This window comes from Chiloscyllium punctatum, chromosome 10 (assembly GCF_047496795.1).
Source record: "Chiloscyllium punctatum isolate Juve2018m chromosome 10, sChiPun1.3, whole genome shotgun sequence".
Classification (NCBI taxonomy): domain Eukaryota; kingdom Metazoa; phylum Chordata; class Chondrichthyes; order Orectolobiformes; family Hemiscylliidae; genus Chiloscyllium; species Chiloscyllium punctatum.
The window spans coordinates 23,671,882-23,689,877 of NC_092748.1; the positions used below are offsets into that span (position 1 = coordinate 23,671,882).

The following is a 17,996-nucleotide window of genomic DNA, read 5'->3' on the forward strand; positions in this document are numbered from 1 at the left end:
TCTTTGGACTGTGGGAGGAAACCCACGCAGACACGGGGAGAACGTGCAAACTCCACACAGTCAGTCGCCTGAGGCGGAGAATTGAACCCGGGTCTCAGGCGCTGTGAGGCAGCAGTGCTAACCACTGTGCCACCGTGCCGCCACAGTTATCTTCTATGACACATCAGTTTTGCACCCACCTTAACAGCTCACTGTAGAACTCATGTGAACCCAGGTCTTTTGTCTCAGCCTGCCATGAGGGAACATTTTAAATGCCTTGCTAAAGTCCATAGAACATCTTCCACCTTGTCCTCATCAATTATATTTGTCACTTCCTCAAGAAACTCAAGCATACAACCTGCACAAACCACGCTAATAAATCCATATTTTTCCAAATGTGAAGGAATCCTATCCATAAGAACCTTCTCCAATAATTACCCTACCACTGGAATAAGGCTTACCAACCTGTGATTTCTCAGATCACCTCTGTTGCTGTTCTAAAATAAAGGAACAATGCAGACAATTTTCCAGTCCCCTGGGACCTCTCCTGTGACGAAAGAAGATACAAAGAATTCGTACAAGATCCCAGCAATTTCCCCACCTGCCTCCCACAGCATTCTGTATAGATCCCATTGCGTCCTGGGGACTTGTCAACCTTCGTGCTTTTCCTTATATCTCCCATTTTTTATATTGACATGCCCTAGAATATCAACACATGCCTCTTAAGGCTCACCATCCACCATATTATTCTCCGTTGTGAATATTGATGTATTCATCAAGGGCCTCACCCACTGAACTGTATTAAGTATCCACCCTGCTGGACACTTTCCCAATTAAAGGAAAATTTGGAAAATTAACAACACATCTTTTAAGATCCTCGGATGAAGTCCATCTGAACCCAGAGACTTGTCACCCCACAATTCCAATTCTGCTTAATACCATAAGACTTTGCTTCATACCTCTTCCTAGTGATTATTCTTCTTTCCTTCTACTTCCTAAATTATAGCTATTACTAGAAATATTTTTATCTTCTCTTTTGTGAAGACTGAAGCAAATTGTACATATGATCTGCCATTTCCGTATTATATACCATTAGCTCTCTATTCTCTGTCTGTAGAGGACCAACAATCACTTTATTTGTATAAAATAAAGAACTGTGTGTGCTGGAAATCTGAAACAAAAAGTGCTGGAGAAACTCAGCAGGTCTGGCAGCATCTGTGGAGAAATAAGCAAATTTAAAACCTGTGCAGAGGCTACAAGACTCATTCAGGAGCATAGCAAATACTCATTGCTAGCTTGAATTGAGCGCAGTTGGAGGCAATGGCCCATATTATTCTCAGGACAACTCGAGACAGGCAATAAATGACAATCTTGACAACATGCTTGAAACTTCGAGAATGAAGAAAACATTAGAATGCAGCAAAAGGTTGAAGGTCTATAAGAGTGATTATAGGGAATTAGGCAGGAGATCAACATGCAGGACTTCAATGGTAGTGATTTCTTGACTACATCTATGGTCACATGTTAGTGACAGTAGGAATAAGAGGATTTTGCAGGTGAATGTGTGACTTGAGAGCTCATACACAGGGCAGGCATTTGGATTTTTGGATCACTGGGATCTCTTGTGGGGTAAAGGTGACCTGTACAAGAGGTATGGGTTGCATCTGAACTGGAGAGGCTCCAATATCCTAGCAGGGAGATTTGCTAGAACCACCCTGGATTGTTTAAACTAATCTGGCAGTGTAGTGGGATCCAAAACAGGAGGGAGATGAAAGAGAAGTTTGAGGACAGTACAGCTGTTAATGGGAGCAAGTTAGACAGGATGGTGAAGAAGGCTATTGGCATGCTTGCTTTCATCGGTCAGAGCACTGTGTATAGAAGTTGGGACATCTTGTTGTAGCTAAACAAGACATTATTGTGACTGCATTGAGAGTACTACATACATTTTGGTTGTCCTACAATAGAAAAATATTATTAAACTAGATACCTGGACTTGAAGGTTTGAGTTCTCCGGAGAGGCTGGGACTTTTTTCACTGGAGGATAGGAAACTGAGGGTTAACCTTAGAGAGGTCTATAAAATCATGGAGGCATAGATAAGGTAGATAGCTTTTCCCCATGGAGGGAAGTCTAAACCTAGAGGGCATTGGTTTAAGTGGAGAGGGGAGCGATACCAAAGGGCTCAGCTGGGGAGTTTTTTCACACAGAGGGTGGTGAGTGTCTGGAACAGGCTGCCAGAGGTAGTGGTGGAAGCGAGTACAATTTCATCATTTAAGAAACATTTAGACAGGTACATGGATGGGATAATTATGGAGCAAAATGGACCAAATGGAGGCAAATTCGACTCGTTTAATTGTGAAAACTGGTCAGCATGGACCGAAGGAGCTGTTTCCATGCTGTAGACCTCTACGACAAAAAGACCATATCGAGAAATTCAAAGTACAAAACAGCGTTCTTTTTAAAAACAAAACATTTCAGGGAATGTGGGCATCAATGGCAAGGTCAGCATTTGCTTCCCATCCTTAAGTAATTGCTCTTGAGCTGAGTGACTTGCTCAGCTGTTTCACAGGGTAGGCAATCTGCCATGGGATCTGGAGGTCACATGTGGTCCACAGCTGGTAGAGATGGCAGCTTTGCTTCCCTCAATGGCATTAGTGAATCAGATGGGCCTTTACAACAATCAACAATAATTTACATCGTCACCATTACTGACATTTCTATGACCTGGATTAAAATTTCACCAACAGCCACATCCCAAATGGCATGACCACTATGTCACCATCTTGCCAAAGAGGAAAATCAGAAAAAGTGTTCAATGCCATCTTGCATATTTCTTTCGATACTGTAATCGTAAAAGCATAGATTTTGATTAAAACATACTGGCAGTATAGAACTGTTTGTTAGCTTTCGGAAAGAATGCTGAATTGTGGACGCAGCAGTCAGAGCCAATCAAGCTTTACTCTGATGCTCCATTGGAACATCTGCTGAAGCTCTCCATCACGGCATGCGCATCAGTACGGTATCTCGTTTAGAGTGCTGGGGCCACTGGTGTCTATGAAACTGTAGGCCAATAACTTCAACAAAAGGAAGGAAATAAAACCACTTACTTACCGGGGGCATAATTCTTCCAAGCAGTTACACAGTTCTTGAATGAACCAGGAGCCTTTATGCGTCCTGTAGGAAACACAATCAGCAACAGTAGACATTCCAATCAGGAAATCTCTGTCCTCTGGGATGGAATATGTCATTGCATCAGTTTCAAGCTCAGAGCTGCTGCTTGTGAAATCGTTCATCACTTGGCATGCTCTTTGTGAATCTTGGCCTTGACATGCTTGTATAAAGAAGACCTTGGGTTTCTCCAGCAGTGAGCAACACTGAGACCCTGAAAACATGGACCTGATCTTTTTGATAGGAAGAAGTTCTCCATCAGTTCCCACAACTGCGTCTTTTTCACCATGTGAGAGGATGCAACACACAAAACAATCATTATGATCAAATGTTTGATACGTGAGCAGTACTTCTTCCATACGTTTCACTGTTAAGTTGTTTTCTCTGACTATGTGAAATCCCAACATTTTAAACACTTGAGTTAGCTTTTCTGCAAAGAAATTAAAAATACATTTATTATCTTTTAATAATATAGATAATGGAACAAAGAATCATATAACCATATAAAATAGACAGCAGTGTTAATGGAAGCATATAATTCCAAAGCCATTTTAATAAATTAACTCAATGGATTTCAAAGTAGATAAATCTAAGGTCATCCATCTTGGGTCCAGTGGAACACAAAGACTTTCTGGTTCACATAAGCCATCAAAATATCATGACTAGATGAAGAAAATAATCAAACATTCTAATCTTTCCAGCAAGAGGCTGAGAATGTGAAGAAGGAATGTTAAGCTGCACTTATACAAAGTTCGATCACATCTTCAGGAGGATATACTGGCCTTGGAGGGAATGCAACTCCCACCTACGAGAATGTTACCTGGATTGCAAGCACTCGATTATGAGGAAAAATTCAGGGGTGTATGGCCAAGAAGTTATCAAGCTATTAAGGGGAACAGAGTAGATGGAAACTAATTCCAGTTAGGGACAGCATGAAAAACTGCATGATCCAGAGTACATGTTGTACCCTTGCCAGCCTCCGTGCTTTGTCCAAATGTTGTTAAACAAAGAGGACTGCTGATTCACCAACTGATAATCAGCAGATGTCCTTTCCAATTTTTAACCTGAAGCAATGAGACTTCATGGGGTCCATAGACAATGTTGAAGACTCCCAGGACAACTTCCTCCTGACTGTATACCAGTGTGCCACACCTCTGCTTGATTTACCTTGCCAGTGGGACAGATGGTGATGGTGGTGTCTGAGACATTGTCTGTAAGGTATGATTCTGTGAGTATGACTATGTCAGGATGAGATGAGAATGACAGTCCGTAACATTAAGGCAACATTCGAGCAAGTATGGCATCAAGGAGCCTTAGCAAAACAGGAATCAAATAAAAAATGGGTATCAGGTTCAAACTCTCTGTTGATTAGAATCATACATAGAACTCAGAAAGATTCTTGTCATTGTTGGAGGTCAGTCATCTCGGTTTCAGGACATCTCTGCAAGAGATCCTCAGGATAGTGTCGGAGGCCCAGCCATCTACAGCTGCTTCATCAATGACCTTTCCTCGATTATAAGGTCAGAAGTGGGGAAGATTGCCAGTGATTGCACAATGTTTACCACCATTTGGGACCCCTCACTGTCAACATCCTGGGGGTTACCACTGGCTAGAAATTCATCTGGACTCACCACATAAACACAGTGGCTATAAAAGCAGATCAGAGGTTAAGAGAGTTTGGTGCTGGAAAAGCACAGTAGGTCAGGCAGCATCTAAGGACCAAGAGAATCGGCGTTTCGGGCGTAAGCCCTTCATCAGGAATATGGCGTGTGGGCCGGGGGTGCTGAGAGATAAATGGGAAGGGGGTGGGACTGGGGGAAGATAACTGGTAGATGAAAGTGGGGAGGAGGAAGGTGATAGGTCAGAGAGGAGGAGGAAGTGTTTTGTTTGGAAGGAAGATGGACAGATCAAGAGGGCGGTGCTGAGTTGGAGGCTTGGGACTAGGATAAGGTGGGGGGAGGGGGAATGAGGAAACTGGTGAAATCCGTATTGAGTTCATATGGTAGCAGGGGCCCAAGGCATTCTTCCTTGAGGCATCAGGTGGTTAGGGTTTAGCAGTGGAGGAGACCCAGGACTTGCATGCCCTTGGTGGAGTGGGAGGGGAAGTTAAAGTGTTTGGCCACGGGGCGTTGGGGTTGGTTGATGCGGGAATGCTGGAGATGTTCTCTGAAACGATCCGCAAGTTGACGTCCTGCCTCCCCAATGTAGAGGAGACCACATTAGGTGCAGTGGATACAGTGGATGACTTGTGTGGAAGTACAGGTAAATCTCTGTCAGATGTGGAAGGATCGTTTGGGGCCTTGGACGAAGGTGAGGGGGGAGGTGTGGGCGCAGGTTTTGTACTTCCTGTAGTGGAAGGGTAAGGTGCCGGGAGTGGGGTGTGGGCTGGTGGGTGGTGTGGATCTGATAAGGGAGTTGCAGAGGGAATGGTCTCTCTGAAATGCACATAGAGGTGGGGAGGGAAATATATCTGTAGTGGTGGGGTCTGTTTGTAGGTTGCAGAAGTGGCAGAGGATGATGTGATGTATCTGGAGGTTTGTGGGGTGGAAGGTGAGGACCAAGGGAGTTGTGTCCTTGTTGCGATTGAAGGGGTGGGGTTCAAGGGAGGAGGTGCAGGAAGTGGAGGAGATGCACTGGAGGGCATCACCAACCATGTGGAAGGGGAAATTGCAGTCTTTGAAGAAGGAGTCCATCTGAGATGTTCTGTGGTGGAACTGGTTATCCTGGGAGCAGATATGGCAGAGGTGGAGGAACTGGGAATAAGGGATGGCATTTTACATGAGGCAGGGTGGGAGTAGGTGTGGTCCAGGTAGCTGTGGGAGTTGGTGAGTTTGTAGTAGATGTCCATGAGACACCTAGGAATACTATGGTGAGTAATTCACCTTCTGACACCCCAAAGGTTGTCAATCATTTACAAGGCACAAGTCAGGAGTGTGATGCAATACTAACCAGTTGCCTGGATGGGTGCAGCTCCAACAACACTTATGAAGCTTGACACCATCCAGGAGAAAGTAGTGCACTTGATTAGCACCACATCCATAAGCATCCACACCTTCCAACACCAATGCTCAGTAGCAGCAGTGTGTACGATTTACAAGGTGCATTGTAGAAAACACCAATGATCCTTAGACAACACCTTCCAAATCCATGACAACTTCTATCTAGAAGGATAAGGGCTGCAGAAACTTGGGAATATTACCACCTACGGGTTGCCCTCCAAGCCAGTCACCAATCTGACTTGGAAATAAATATATCATCATTTTTTTTCACTATTACTGAATCAAAATCCTGGAATTTTCTTCCTAATGGCATTGTGGGTCAACGTACAGCACATGGACTGCAGTGGTTCAACATGACAGCTCAGCAACAACTTCTCAAGGGCAACCTGGATGCAGGCAAGAAATACTGCCCAGCCAGCGATGCCCACAAATGAATAAAGAACACATCTTTCCAATTGCCTCCAAATGCATATAGGTTAGAACTTTTGAACTTTACCTGCATCACAATCTGTCCCATTTCTTTCTTTCAAGTTGGTTCCAGGAAACAATTTGTTGTTCAGTATTAAGCAGATTCCAAGTGGCTCACTATCCATTTTGTACACTTCAATGCACTGCTGAAACAGTGAACACAACATGAAATACATCAAAAGGTGACCAATTTTATAAACATTGTTATGAACCAGACCAAACTGCCTCAAAATATGTTAAGAAGATAGCCTAGACCCTGACAACTTCTTACTTGTAAAGGGAAGTGTAAGGCACTTCCGGATGCAATTCGATTGGTCAAACTACCAGGCTTGAGGCAAAACACACTTTATTCTTACACTGTGACTAAAATTTGTAAAGAAAGAAAGGATTGGAATAACAAGTCTATTGGAAACCGTAACAGAATAATATTGTTTAACTATGACACAGCAACTGCTCCAGTATGGCAAAGGCAAATTCAGTAAAACAAATGGTCTCACATGTAATTTTCCAATTCAGGAGGAAAGGACATCAAGAGAAAACTGTGTGTGTGTGAGTGAGAGAGTGTGAGAGAGAGGGGGAGGGAGGGAGGGAGAATTCAAGTGTTTTGCTGTAGTAGGGAGAAGTGTAAAGCTGCTTGCAAACCCAAACAGCTACTGAAAGTTAAACTAAAATCCTGGTTCTGTGGGAACTTGACCCCACCCACTCATGCTTCTTTTGCCTGTTTTAAAACAAACCAAAGCCAGTTACATTGCTGGGCTCAGAGCAGACAGCTCAGTTACAATTTACAACACTTGCCTTCAAAAGAAACATGACAGAACAAATCTTTCCTAAAGGCACATCTCATTACAACAAGATGTTTCAGAAATGAGTAATTCAGCATGTTGGAATGTAACTTTTCTCTGTTTGAAACTGGGCTCATATACAAATGCTGGGATGACTATTTCTGTTCTCTGCTGTCCAAAATAATTCCATGTCATTAACTTTGACTCAACCAGTGCTAATACCAGCAAACCACCAGCTAGTGCAAGAAATGAAAATACTGCAATCTTGTCATCATGCTTTCTGAGACTGGGCTCAAACAACATTACAATTTGTGCAATGTGTAGCAGCAGGTCAAGGTGCACATGACAATGAAATAATAACCAGATGAAGTGGACCCTTACAAATACTCCCAAGACAGGTACAGAACTGGCTATACACAGAGTAAAGTTCTCTCTTTGGTTGATCTAATATTGTCTTATCAATTAACTGCTAAAATTTTTATCCACCTGTCAAAATATAGGGGAAGGAACATTGAGAATTGTTTGAGCACAAAACCTGAAGAATTTTCATTCCCAATTTCCCGGTATAAAAGTGCTGCTCAGTTTCTTTAATAACATTCTTGGCACTCCATTGGCAACATTGAGTCATACAAAAAAAAAATTCCAAATTTAATCCCTAGACACTGTTAAATTGCATCTTTCACAAGTTGAGGCAAGACCGGCTGAAAAGGCAGTTTAAAATATGGGATTTTAAGGTTTGAGAATAGTGGAATTGAACATGAAACAAGAATGTTATGGTAAATCTTTAATCACAGATTAAGTCTCAGTTTGTGTTCAATTCAAGGACACCACATGTTGGAAGAATGTATAACCTTGGAAAATTGGGCAACCCTTAATTTGAAAAATCAATGTCTCCTGGCTCTGGACAAGAGGAATTATCCACCACAAGAGGAATTTTTTTTTACGTCTACCTTGTCAAGACCATTCAGGATCTTATAAAATTCAATCAAGTCACCTACATTCCAGCCTGTCCAAGTTATCCTCATGATACAATCCACTCTATCCAGGTATCAATCTTGTAAACCTTCTTCAAACCACCTTCAATGTATTTACATCCTTCCTTAAATAAGGAACCCAAATCTGCACACACTATTTGAGATATGGTTTCATCAATGTCCTATACAATTGAACTATAACATACTTACTTTTATGTTCAATTCCTCTCATAATAAGAATAACATCCCATTAATCTCTTTGACTATGTGCTGTATCTATATACAAACCTTTTTGTGACTCATGGTCTGAAATCCCTCTGCACCTTAGAACTCTTCGGTCATTCTCTGTTTAATTACTGCTCCTCCATTCTTCCTGCCAAAGTGAGCCAATTTCACTTACACACATTATTCTCCATCTGTCAGAATCTTTCCCACTTATTCAATCTTTGATTTGATTTGCTTTATTACTGTAACGTGTACCGAGGTACAGTGAAAGGCGTGGTCTTACATGTTTTACAAGCAGATCGTACTATATAAGTGCACCTAGGTAACAATTTATCAAATTCTTCTGCAAACTTCTTTTGTGTTATATTCTTTCCTACCTATCCTGGGATCATTGCAAATCTAGATACCATGCCTTTGCTCCCTTCATCTAAGTTATTAATATAAATTGGAAAAACATGGAGGCCTCAGCACAAATCTTTGGAGAATTCCACTTGTCATGTTCTGCAAATCATACAAAGACGTGTTTATGCAAAGTTTCTATTTTCTGTCAGCCATTCAACCTTCTATCCATGCTTATATATTGCTCTTACGCTATGAGCTTTGTTGTTCATGATAACCTTTGATGTGGCACCTTTTCAAGTGCCTTCTGGCAATTCCAAGTACAGCATATTTACAGATTCCCCTTTATGCTATTCCTTCAGAGGGCTTTAATAATTTAGTCAAACATAATTTTCTTTTGACAAAACCATGCTGATTGTTCCTACCTTCCTTGAGTTTTCTCGAAGTGTCCAGCTATAACCTCTTTAATAATCAATTCTAACACCTTCCCCTCAATAGGCATCATGCTAACTGGTCCATAGTTTTCTGTGATCTGCCTCAGTACATTTGCTACCTTTCAGTCTAATGAAACCTTTCTGAAATCAAGGGAATTTGGGAAAATTAGCATACTTAATAGCATTAGATTTTACTTAATAGCAACCTCTTTTAAGACTCTAGGCTGAACTCTGAACCTAGAAGCTCGTCAGCCTAGAGCACTATCAGTTTACTTATGACTCATCCTGATTTGTAACATCATCCACTTTTTCTCTCGTTCCACTTCTGTTATAGCCATCCCAGTAATACCTATAACGGAATGGTGGCTTGGTGGGCGGCACAGTGGCTCAGTGGTTAGTACTGCTGCCTCACAGTGCCAGGAACCTGGGTTCGATTCCCATCTTGGGCGACTGTCTATGTGGAGTTTGCACATTCTCCCCTTGTCTGCGTGGGTTTCCTCCGGGTGCTCAGGTTTCCCCCCACAATCCAAAGATGTGCTGGCCAGGTGAATTGACCATGCTAAATTGCCCATAGTGCTTCGTGCATTAGTCAGGGGTAAATGTAGGGAAACGGTTCTGGGTGGATTACTCTTTGGAGGGTCGGTGTGGACTTGTTGGGCCGAAGGGCCTGTTTCCATATTATAGGGAATCTAATCTTAAACAAAATCTATCTGACAAGTTCAAAGAAGATAATGAGTGATGTGTGCTGCCTGAGATGCAGTCTACTTTCTTAGAAAAGGGAGGAGCACCTTTTAAAGAAATCAGAACATTGATTATCACGTTCTTCACTGACCTGGCTGTTGGTCTGACTTGTGTCTGACTGTGAACTTGTCTGTGTCGAGATGTGTTGAGGAAGGGAGGATGTTGCAATCACTGAGGAGGTTCTCGAAATTTCTGCTGAATGGGTCAGAGAGACAACAGAATATTATTATGCTGCTGCAGGATTTGATTTTTTACACATACCGAACTTTATACAGTTTTCCAAAGGAATGGAGAGTAGTTTAACGACTTTCGGAAACGTGCTCTTGTATTTTTATGTTTTTCATTTGTGGCCAGCACTTCTTGCCCAGCTCTAAATGTCCTTGATTAAGTGGTGGTGAGTTGCCTTCTTGAACCGCAGCAGTCCTCATGCTGTGGGCAATCCACAATGCCACTAGAGAGGGGGGATTCCAGGATTTTGACCCAGCGACAATGAAGGAATGGCAATGTATTTCTAAGTCAGGATGGGGAGTGACTTGATGGAGAACTTCAAGGTGGTGGTGTTCCCCTATATCTGCTGCCCTTGTCCTTCAAGATGGAAGTGGTTATGGGTTTGGAAGGTGCTATCTGAGGATCTTTAGTGAATTTGTGTTGTCCTTCACTTCTGCACGCTACAAGAGAGCTTAAGTAAATTTGCAAGTCTGTTTCGCATGCAGAAGGTTGAAGTAAGATTTTTGATCATGCCCAGAGCAAATTTATGTAAGCAGTTAATACATTGACTTAAAATATTAAATGATCATTTTTGTTTTCTCTCTGCCATTGGACACCCTGAAAACATGACAGTGACTATCCATAAAGGAGAGCATGCCTTGAAAATCTCCCTTGTTACTAGTTATTTGGGTGCTGAGTAGTTGAAATTACTTCATTTAAACTACATTAATTAGCTATTAATTAAATAATATTACCTTTAAAAAAGTGCTTGAAGCTAAACTTCTGGCAATATTTTTGCTTGGTAGCAAAACCTTTTCCATTTCAGACACCCAGTGTCTCTATCAAATACTTCCATGATAGGAAAAGCAAACGATTAGATACAGCGTAAAACTGCCTTTGCGCTGTCCCTATCAAACGTTCCCAGGACAGCTGCATCATGGGGTTAGATAAAAAGTAAAGGTCCGTCTACACTGTCCCCATTTCACATTCTCAGGGCAGATACGGCACAGGATTAGATACAGAATAGAGACCCCAATTGCACTGTCCCCCATCAAACCACACCTAGGACAGGTAGAGCATTGTTCAAATACAAAGTAAAGCAATCTCCACGTTGCCTCATCATCAAGCACTCCCAAGGCAAATACAGTAAAGTTAAACTCTCTTTCTATTGTCCCATCAAACATTTCCAGGGCAAGTACAACATTAAATAAGAATAATAAGATATAGCGATGATCTTTGCGTCCTCACTGTCCACTGGAATAATACCAGATGATTGGAGGGTGGTAAATGTTATTCTCTTGTTCAATAAAAGGTGTAGGGATAAACCTGGGAATTACAGACCAGTCAATCTTATGTCGGTGGTGGGCAAATTATTGGAGAGGATTCTAAAAGACAGGATTTATGATTACTTGGAAAAGCATAATTTGATTAGAGATAGTCAGCATGGCGTTGTGAGGGGCAGGTCAAGGCCTCACAAACCTTATACAATTCTTTGAGGATATGACAAAACACATTGTTGAAGGTAGAGTAGTGGTATATATGGATTTTAGCAAGGCGTTTGATGGGGTTCCTCATGGTAGGCTCATTCAGAACGTAAGAAGACATAAGATACAGGGAAATTTGGCTGTCTGGATACAGAATTGGCTGGCACATGGAAGACAGAGGGTGGTAGTAAATGGAAAGTACTCAGTCAGGTGCTCGGTGACCAGTGGTGTTCCACAGGGATCTGTTCCTAGCACTCTGCTCTTTGTGATTTTATGAATGACTTGGATGAAGAAGTGTAAATGTGGGATAGTAAGTTTGCCAATGACACGGAGATTGGTGGAGTTGTGAATTGTGTGGAAGACTGTTGTATTTTGCAACAGGACATTGACAGGATGCAGATAAGTGGCAGATGGCGTTCTACCTGGAAAAGTTGGCAGTGATTCACTTTGGAAGGTTGAATTTGAATGCAGATTACAGGGTTAAAGGCAGGATTCTTGGTAGTGTAGATGAACAGAGGGATCTTGGGGTACTTGTCCATAGATCCTTCAAAGTTGCCACCCAAGTTGATAGGGTTATTAAGAAGGTGTTTGGTGTGTTGGCTTTCATTAGCACAGGGATTGAGTTTAAGAGCTGCAGCTCTATACAGCTCTGATTACACCACACTTGGAATATTATGTTTAGTTATTGTTGCCTTATTATAAGAAAGATGTGGAAGCTATACAGAGGAGATTTACCAGGATGCTGCCTGGACTGAAGGGCATGTCTTATGAAGAAAGATTGAGGGAACTAGGGCTTTTCTTATTGGAGCGAAGAAGGATGAGAGGTGACTTGATAGAGGTGTACAAGATGATAAGAGGCATAGATAGAGGGGATAGCCAGAGACTTTTTCCCAGAGCGGAAATTTTTATCATGAGGAGGTATAATTTTAAGGTGTCTGGGGGAAGATTTCAAGGAGATGTCAGAGGTCAGTTCTTTATGCAGAGCGTGGTGGGTGTGTGGAATGCACTGCTAGCAGTGGTAGTAGAGTCAGATCCATTAGGGACTAGTAAGCGACTCTTGGATATGTGGGTATATTTGATCTTAGAGTAGGATAAAAGGTCGATAAAGGGCGGCATGTTGGCTCAGTGGTTAGCCCTGCTGCCTCACAGTGCCAGGGTCCCAGGTTCGATTCCAACCTCGGGCAACTGTCTGTGTGGAGTTTGCACATTCTCCCGGTGTCTGCGTGGGTTTCCTCCAGGTGCTCCGGTTTCCTCCCACAGTTAGGTGAATTGGCCATGCTAAATTGCCCATAGTGTTAGGTGCATGAGTCAGAAGGAAATAGGTCTGGGTGGGTTACTCTTCGGAGGGTCGGTGTGGACTGGTTGTGCTGAAGGGCCTGTTTCCACACTGTAGGGAATCTAATCTAAAAAAACATTGAAGACCGAAGGGCCTGTACTGTGCTGTATTGTTCTATATTCTATAATGAATGCATTATAAAAATGGCAGGCAGGTGATGTGTTGTGATTGCAGAATGAGGTTTGTCCTGTGATCAAAGCCAAAGTTGCCTGTATTTAAATTCAATAGCCTGAGGAGCTACAGCTTGGTCACTGAGCAGGAGACCTTGCTGTCGACTCTGTGATGCAGGGACAGAGAAGTTAGCTGACCATTTTGTTCTGGGCAATGATAACACCCCTTAGGATGGCAGAATTTTACAGTCGTCATTGATCATGAACAGGAGGATGTGACTGTGAGTCAGTTGGATGGGAGGATCGGCACGTATTGGTGAAGGAGCCTCAGGCCTTGACTTTTTCTAGCATGTACAAGGTGCCTCCTTCCTGTGTAGAGTAGGAGGATGATTGCAAGGTGGATGAATGGATTGTCTATGGCACCAGAGTGAAGGACACCATTCACATGTGAATTGCAAAAAGAATGGTGGCAATGAAAGAAAACAGCATACAAAGGGCAATAAATTCTGTACTCTGCTGCCTGCAACAAAGAGGTCTAATGGCGAGGGTTAAGGATGTCTTCATGTAGCTGGTGAGAAACTTGAAGAAGGAGGATCCAGCTGTTGTGGTTCATGTAGAGTGATTTGATTTATTATTGTCACATGTATTTTGTAAAGGTGTTGTATGGTGTCGCCACTCTCCGGTGCCATCTTGAAGCACAGAAAATAAACCAAAATATAGAAGGTAAAGGCAAGAAATAAAGAAATGTTCAACTTAAAAGCTATGCCTTGGGTCCGGATCCAGGTGCTGCCCCACCCCAATACTGAGACCAACACAAGCACAAAGCAATCAGGCAGCCGCAAAGCCAGCCATTGCTGGAACAAAGTCACTACTCTTCGGCACCATGTCGCCTCCAGCATGAGTCCTCCCTAGCCAACCTCGCAATGCCACCACCATCGGTGCCATTGGGTCCACACCGGTCCCAAATCCAACCCCGCTGCCATTGACTCAAGTCTGTGCTGCCGTCTGGCCTCACCGATGCATCCACCGATTCTACCACATCTTGAAGTGAGCTGAATGTTGCCTCCGCTGGTGGGAATCCAAAAACTCGCCACACGTCTGCGCCAGACCCACATTGCCGCTGCCAACGCTCTTAATAAGAAGGTAAAGTTAGCAAATAACCAAAGGAAAGGGGAAAAATAGAAAAGGGGATGGAGTAGGCAGGCCCCAGGCTCAGGATCAAACTCCATTGCCGCCATCTTGTGATCATATTATGGGCAGGCATACTTTACACTGGTTTCTGCCCTCAAAAGGAGACTATTGTCAGGAGAGATTTGGACTAAGACAAAAAATGAAAGGATAGTATTGGGAAGCAGTACATAACAGAATTCTTTTCTAATCAATCAGAGATATTATAACACACCATTGGGGCAGGTGGGACTTGAATATGGGCCTCCTGGTCTAGAGATATGGGTACTACCATTGCCACAAGAGCAGTACATGAAAAACTAATTTATCTCACCTGATGTTGATTCCAATCTTAATTTTTCCACAGCTGTGTGCAGATTGCCAATGGAATTTAAATCTAAAAGCAGATTAATAATAAAACATAAAACAGTTTTCATCTTCATTCACAAGGTCAGGCATCATCAGTTTTTATTGACCGTTCAAATTGCCCTTGGAAGGTGCTGGTGTCCCTGTACACTTGCAGCCCATTTCCTTTTCAGTTGGAGAGTTTGTAGTTTTTGAAAACACTGTCAATGTCACCTTTGTGTATTGCAGCAATATATCTGGTGGATGACACGTATAATTAAGTGCATTAACATTTAAGATGGTGAGTCAGATCATAACATGAGTCGGTTGATATCCTTGTGCTGTTGATCCGTTTCAATAAGGGCCATTACAACTAACCTCAGTATCAGGGAGGGTGAATGAGGAATGGTTAGTTTTATGAGCTATTGGTGGAACCCTGGTGTGCTGGAACCTAGCAACCGTCTGCCTGCAATAGGGCATGTTATAAATTGGGCAGGATTGTTCAATCTCAAGACTGTCAGTTGAGTATCCTGAGGTGGATAAATACATCAGTTGGTCTGGCATAGATCCATGATGCTGAGAGGGTTTCATTTCAATGTCTGATCAATATCGATCTCAGCATTTGGCAGTTTGTGAAGAGCTGCATCGTTTAGGTGAGCATCTGGGGAGAGATAATACATGCTAACACTCTGACATCTGGTTATTAATATCCCAGATCTTTATGTGCACTGCAAGTGTGAAATAGGGCAGTGATCAGACTCAAGCATAATGAACAAAATGCTTGCTGATGCTCACCACCGAGGCATGCATAGAAATGGGTGGGAGGGTGCAGCTGGTACTGATGGACTTACACCCCTGGAACTACCAGTCTACATCACAGAAAGGGAAATAAAGTTGCTGTGCAAAAAAAAATGTTTCTACGCACTGTGTTCTGTCGTTGAACCTCCTCCTTGCTGGGGACAAGGCTTCTCTACAGCTGGGTCATCCACCTGTAGAAACAAGAAAGAACAATGTCATTGGATATATCTGTTTATCCAGTTTTGGCTGTTTCCTCCACCTCCTCTCATCCTTTGGGCTATGAATCTAACTGTTAATGAATAGGTTTTGACTAAGTCAAATCAAGCTCTTTATGTCAGAGCCTAGCTGGTCAATTTTAACAGGACATTTGACTGTAAAGATAACATGCCGAATATGTTCCTGGACAGAGATTGCTTGCCTGCCTCTCCATGGCATCCATATCTACCAGTATACATTTAGTGTGACCATTGGTCACCCGAGGATCAGCAGTGCATATTCTAGAGCAGAGCAACATTATGCATTCGTTTGGAGTTTGTTAACTCAGAATATATGCACTCCATCTTAAATTTAGTAAACTGGTCTTCTACTGCGGTTTTGATTTATTATTCGTTTTCTGCTTTCACAATTACAAGTTCCAAGCAGCATACAACTGCTTCTTTTAATTGTTTCTTTTAGTGCAAAATGTCACAAGAGAGAAAAATAATGAGATCAAATTATTAAGCAATAATTAAGTCAAAAAAAAGGAGAAATAACATTTGTAAGCTCTAGATTTCAAGATGTGGAGGAGCCGGTGTTGGACTGGGGTGTACAAAGTTAAAAATCACACAACACCAGGTTATAGTCCAACAGGTTTATTTGGAAGCACTAGCTTTTGGAGCGCTGCTCTTTCATTAGGTGGTTCATCAACCAACTGATGAAGGAGCAGTGCTCTGAAAGCTAGTGCTTCCAAATAAACCTGTTGGACTTTAACCCGGTGTTGTGTGATTTTTAACTGGATTTCAAGAGCATCTTTGTGTCTATGCAGAACTGGTAGAAAATTATCTCATGGTGTGATGTAGACCTCAGGAGCAGAAGTAGCTGCGTTCATCAGAGTGAGAGAGAGAAACAGAAAGACAAACAAGCTAGTGAGCAACATTTATCCTCTGCAATCTGAGAGTGAACCACTCTCTATGTGATGGAAGAAGATTCATGCAAGATTTGGGGGTCAAGTTACAATAGTATGTGGTCCTCTGGTACCATAACATTGTCCTTACTGGATTCTTCAAGTAAACAGTCTTTTGAAATGGCAACCAACTGAAATTAGTTTGCAGAGGCAGCTCTCAATTTCTAGGTTCTCCGTATCTGTTGTTGTGCTTGATCTAGCTAGCGAGGGGCTAGGATGCCACACGCTTCAATTACACAAGAACTGATAATTTACTGAGTACGTGTAAAGCAGCAATTTCCATTTGCAGGATTGCTTTAAGTTTTTCAAGATAACATTCTTTTTTTATTTTAAATCCAATCATGAAGACCAAAGCTCCCCAGTGCAGTTTTGACTTCTCTAAATGATTCCACAGACAGCTACAAAATCAAAACACTAGATGGTCACCTGCAGATTGATGCAACTTTGGAAATCCCTGCAGGTCAAACCAGGCGCTGGGGTCGATTTGTGAACCTTCAGCCCATTACCTATAGTGGTTAGGATTTCTGTAGCCCAGTGTGTCAGAGAATGCATGATAGTGAGCTTCATTAGAATACTAATGATTGAAAAGACAATGCCATAGACAGTCCTATGTGCACTCCTATCTGACAGTTACAGTAATTTATTGTGTTCTTACAGTGGATGTCTGTGGTTGAGGTTCATGCTGATTCTCAGTTCCTGTTGAATCAACTGGTTTGGCATCAGTCTGAGCTTGACAGCTGACTTCAGGGAACATCCCTTGGTTAGACTCTTTTGCTTGGCTCCTGCTTTCTTGTTGTGGAAGTGTAGCTTAGAAGTAAAAAAAAAGGTAAGAGATTCATTAGTGGTTTAATATCATTAGTCTAAAAATAAATAAATAATGTCTGCCTTGTGGACATCGCAGTAAATTACTGCAAACCAAGTGGTAGAGTACAGTTTTACTTTACTGGGCCAGTTACTATTCCCAACTCTCTCAGAATAGCTGGGCGCTTCCTACTGCAGTGTATATTGTGCCACTTCACAGTGTCACTGGCAGAGAGTTTCAACCGCTTGGAGAAGAATGTCTATTGAGATCAGAATTGGGAAAAAAAAACCATCAGGTGGGTGACCCTCATCAATGATTGTCACCCGCCCTGTGGGCGGCACAGTGGCTCAGTGGTTAGCACTGCTGCCTCACAACGCCAGGGACCCAGGTTTGATTCCAGCATCGGCCAACTGTCTGTATGGAGTTTGCAGGCTCTCCCTGTGTCTGCGTGAGTTTCCTCCCACAGTCCAAAGATGTG

General features: G+C 42.5%; 1 protein-coding gene and 1 long non-coding RNA gene across 2 annotated transcripts in view; one reads left to right on the forward strand and one right to left on the reverse strand.

The window, feature by feature from the left end:
- LOC140481947 (uncharacterized) overlaps positions 1–17,996 on the forward strand; it is a 69,903-nt gene that overhangs the window by 26,542 nt on the left and 25,365 nt on the right. The window lies entirely within an intron of this gene.
- The window catches only part of LOC140481945 (caspase-8-like), a 65,678-nt gene that overhangs the window by 8,572 nt on the left and 39,110 nt on the right, over positions 1–17,996 (reverse strand). Inside the window, exons 5-10 of the mRNA XM_072578690.1 lie at positions 17,372–17,523; positions 15,682–15,745; positions 14,746–14,808; positions 10,199–10,302; positions 6,641–6,758; positions 3,089–3,575 (exon numbers count right to left, since the gene is read on the reverse strand). Coding sequence (XP_072434791.1) covers positions 3,089–3,575; positions 6,641–6,758; positions 10,199–10,302; positions 14,746–14,808; positions 15,682–15,745; positions 17,372–17,523 — 988 coding nt within the window. The remainder of the gene's footprint in view (positions 1–3,088; positions 3,576–6,640; positions 6,759–10,198; positions 10,303–14,745; positions 14,809–15,681; positions 15,746–17,371; positions 17,524–17,996) is intronic.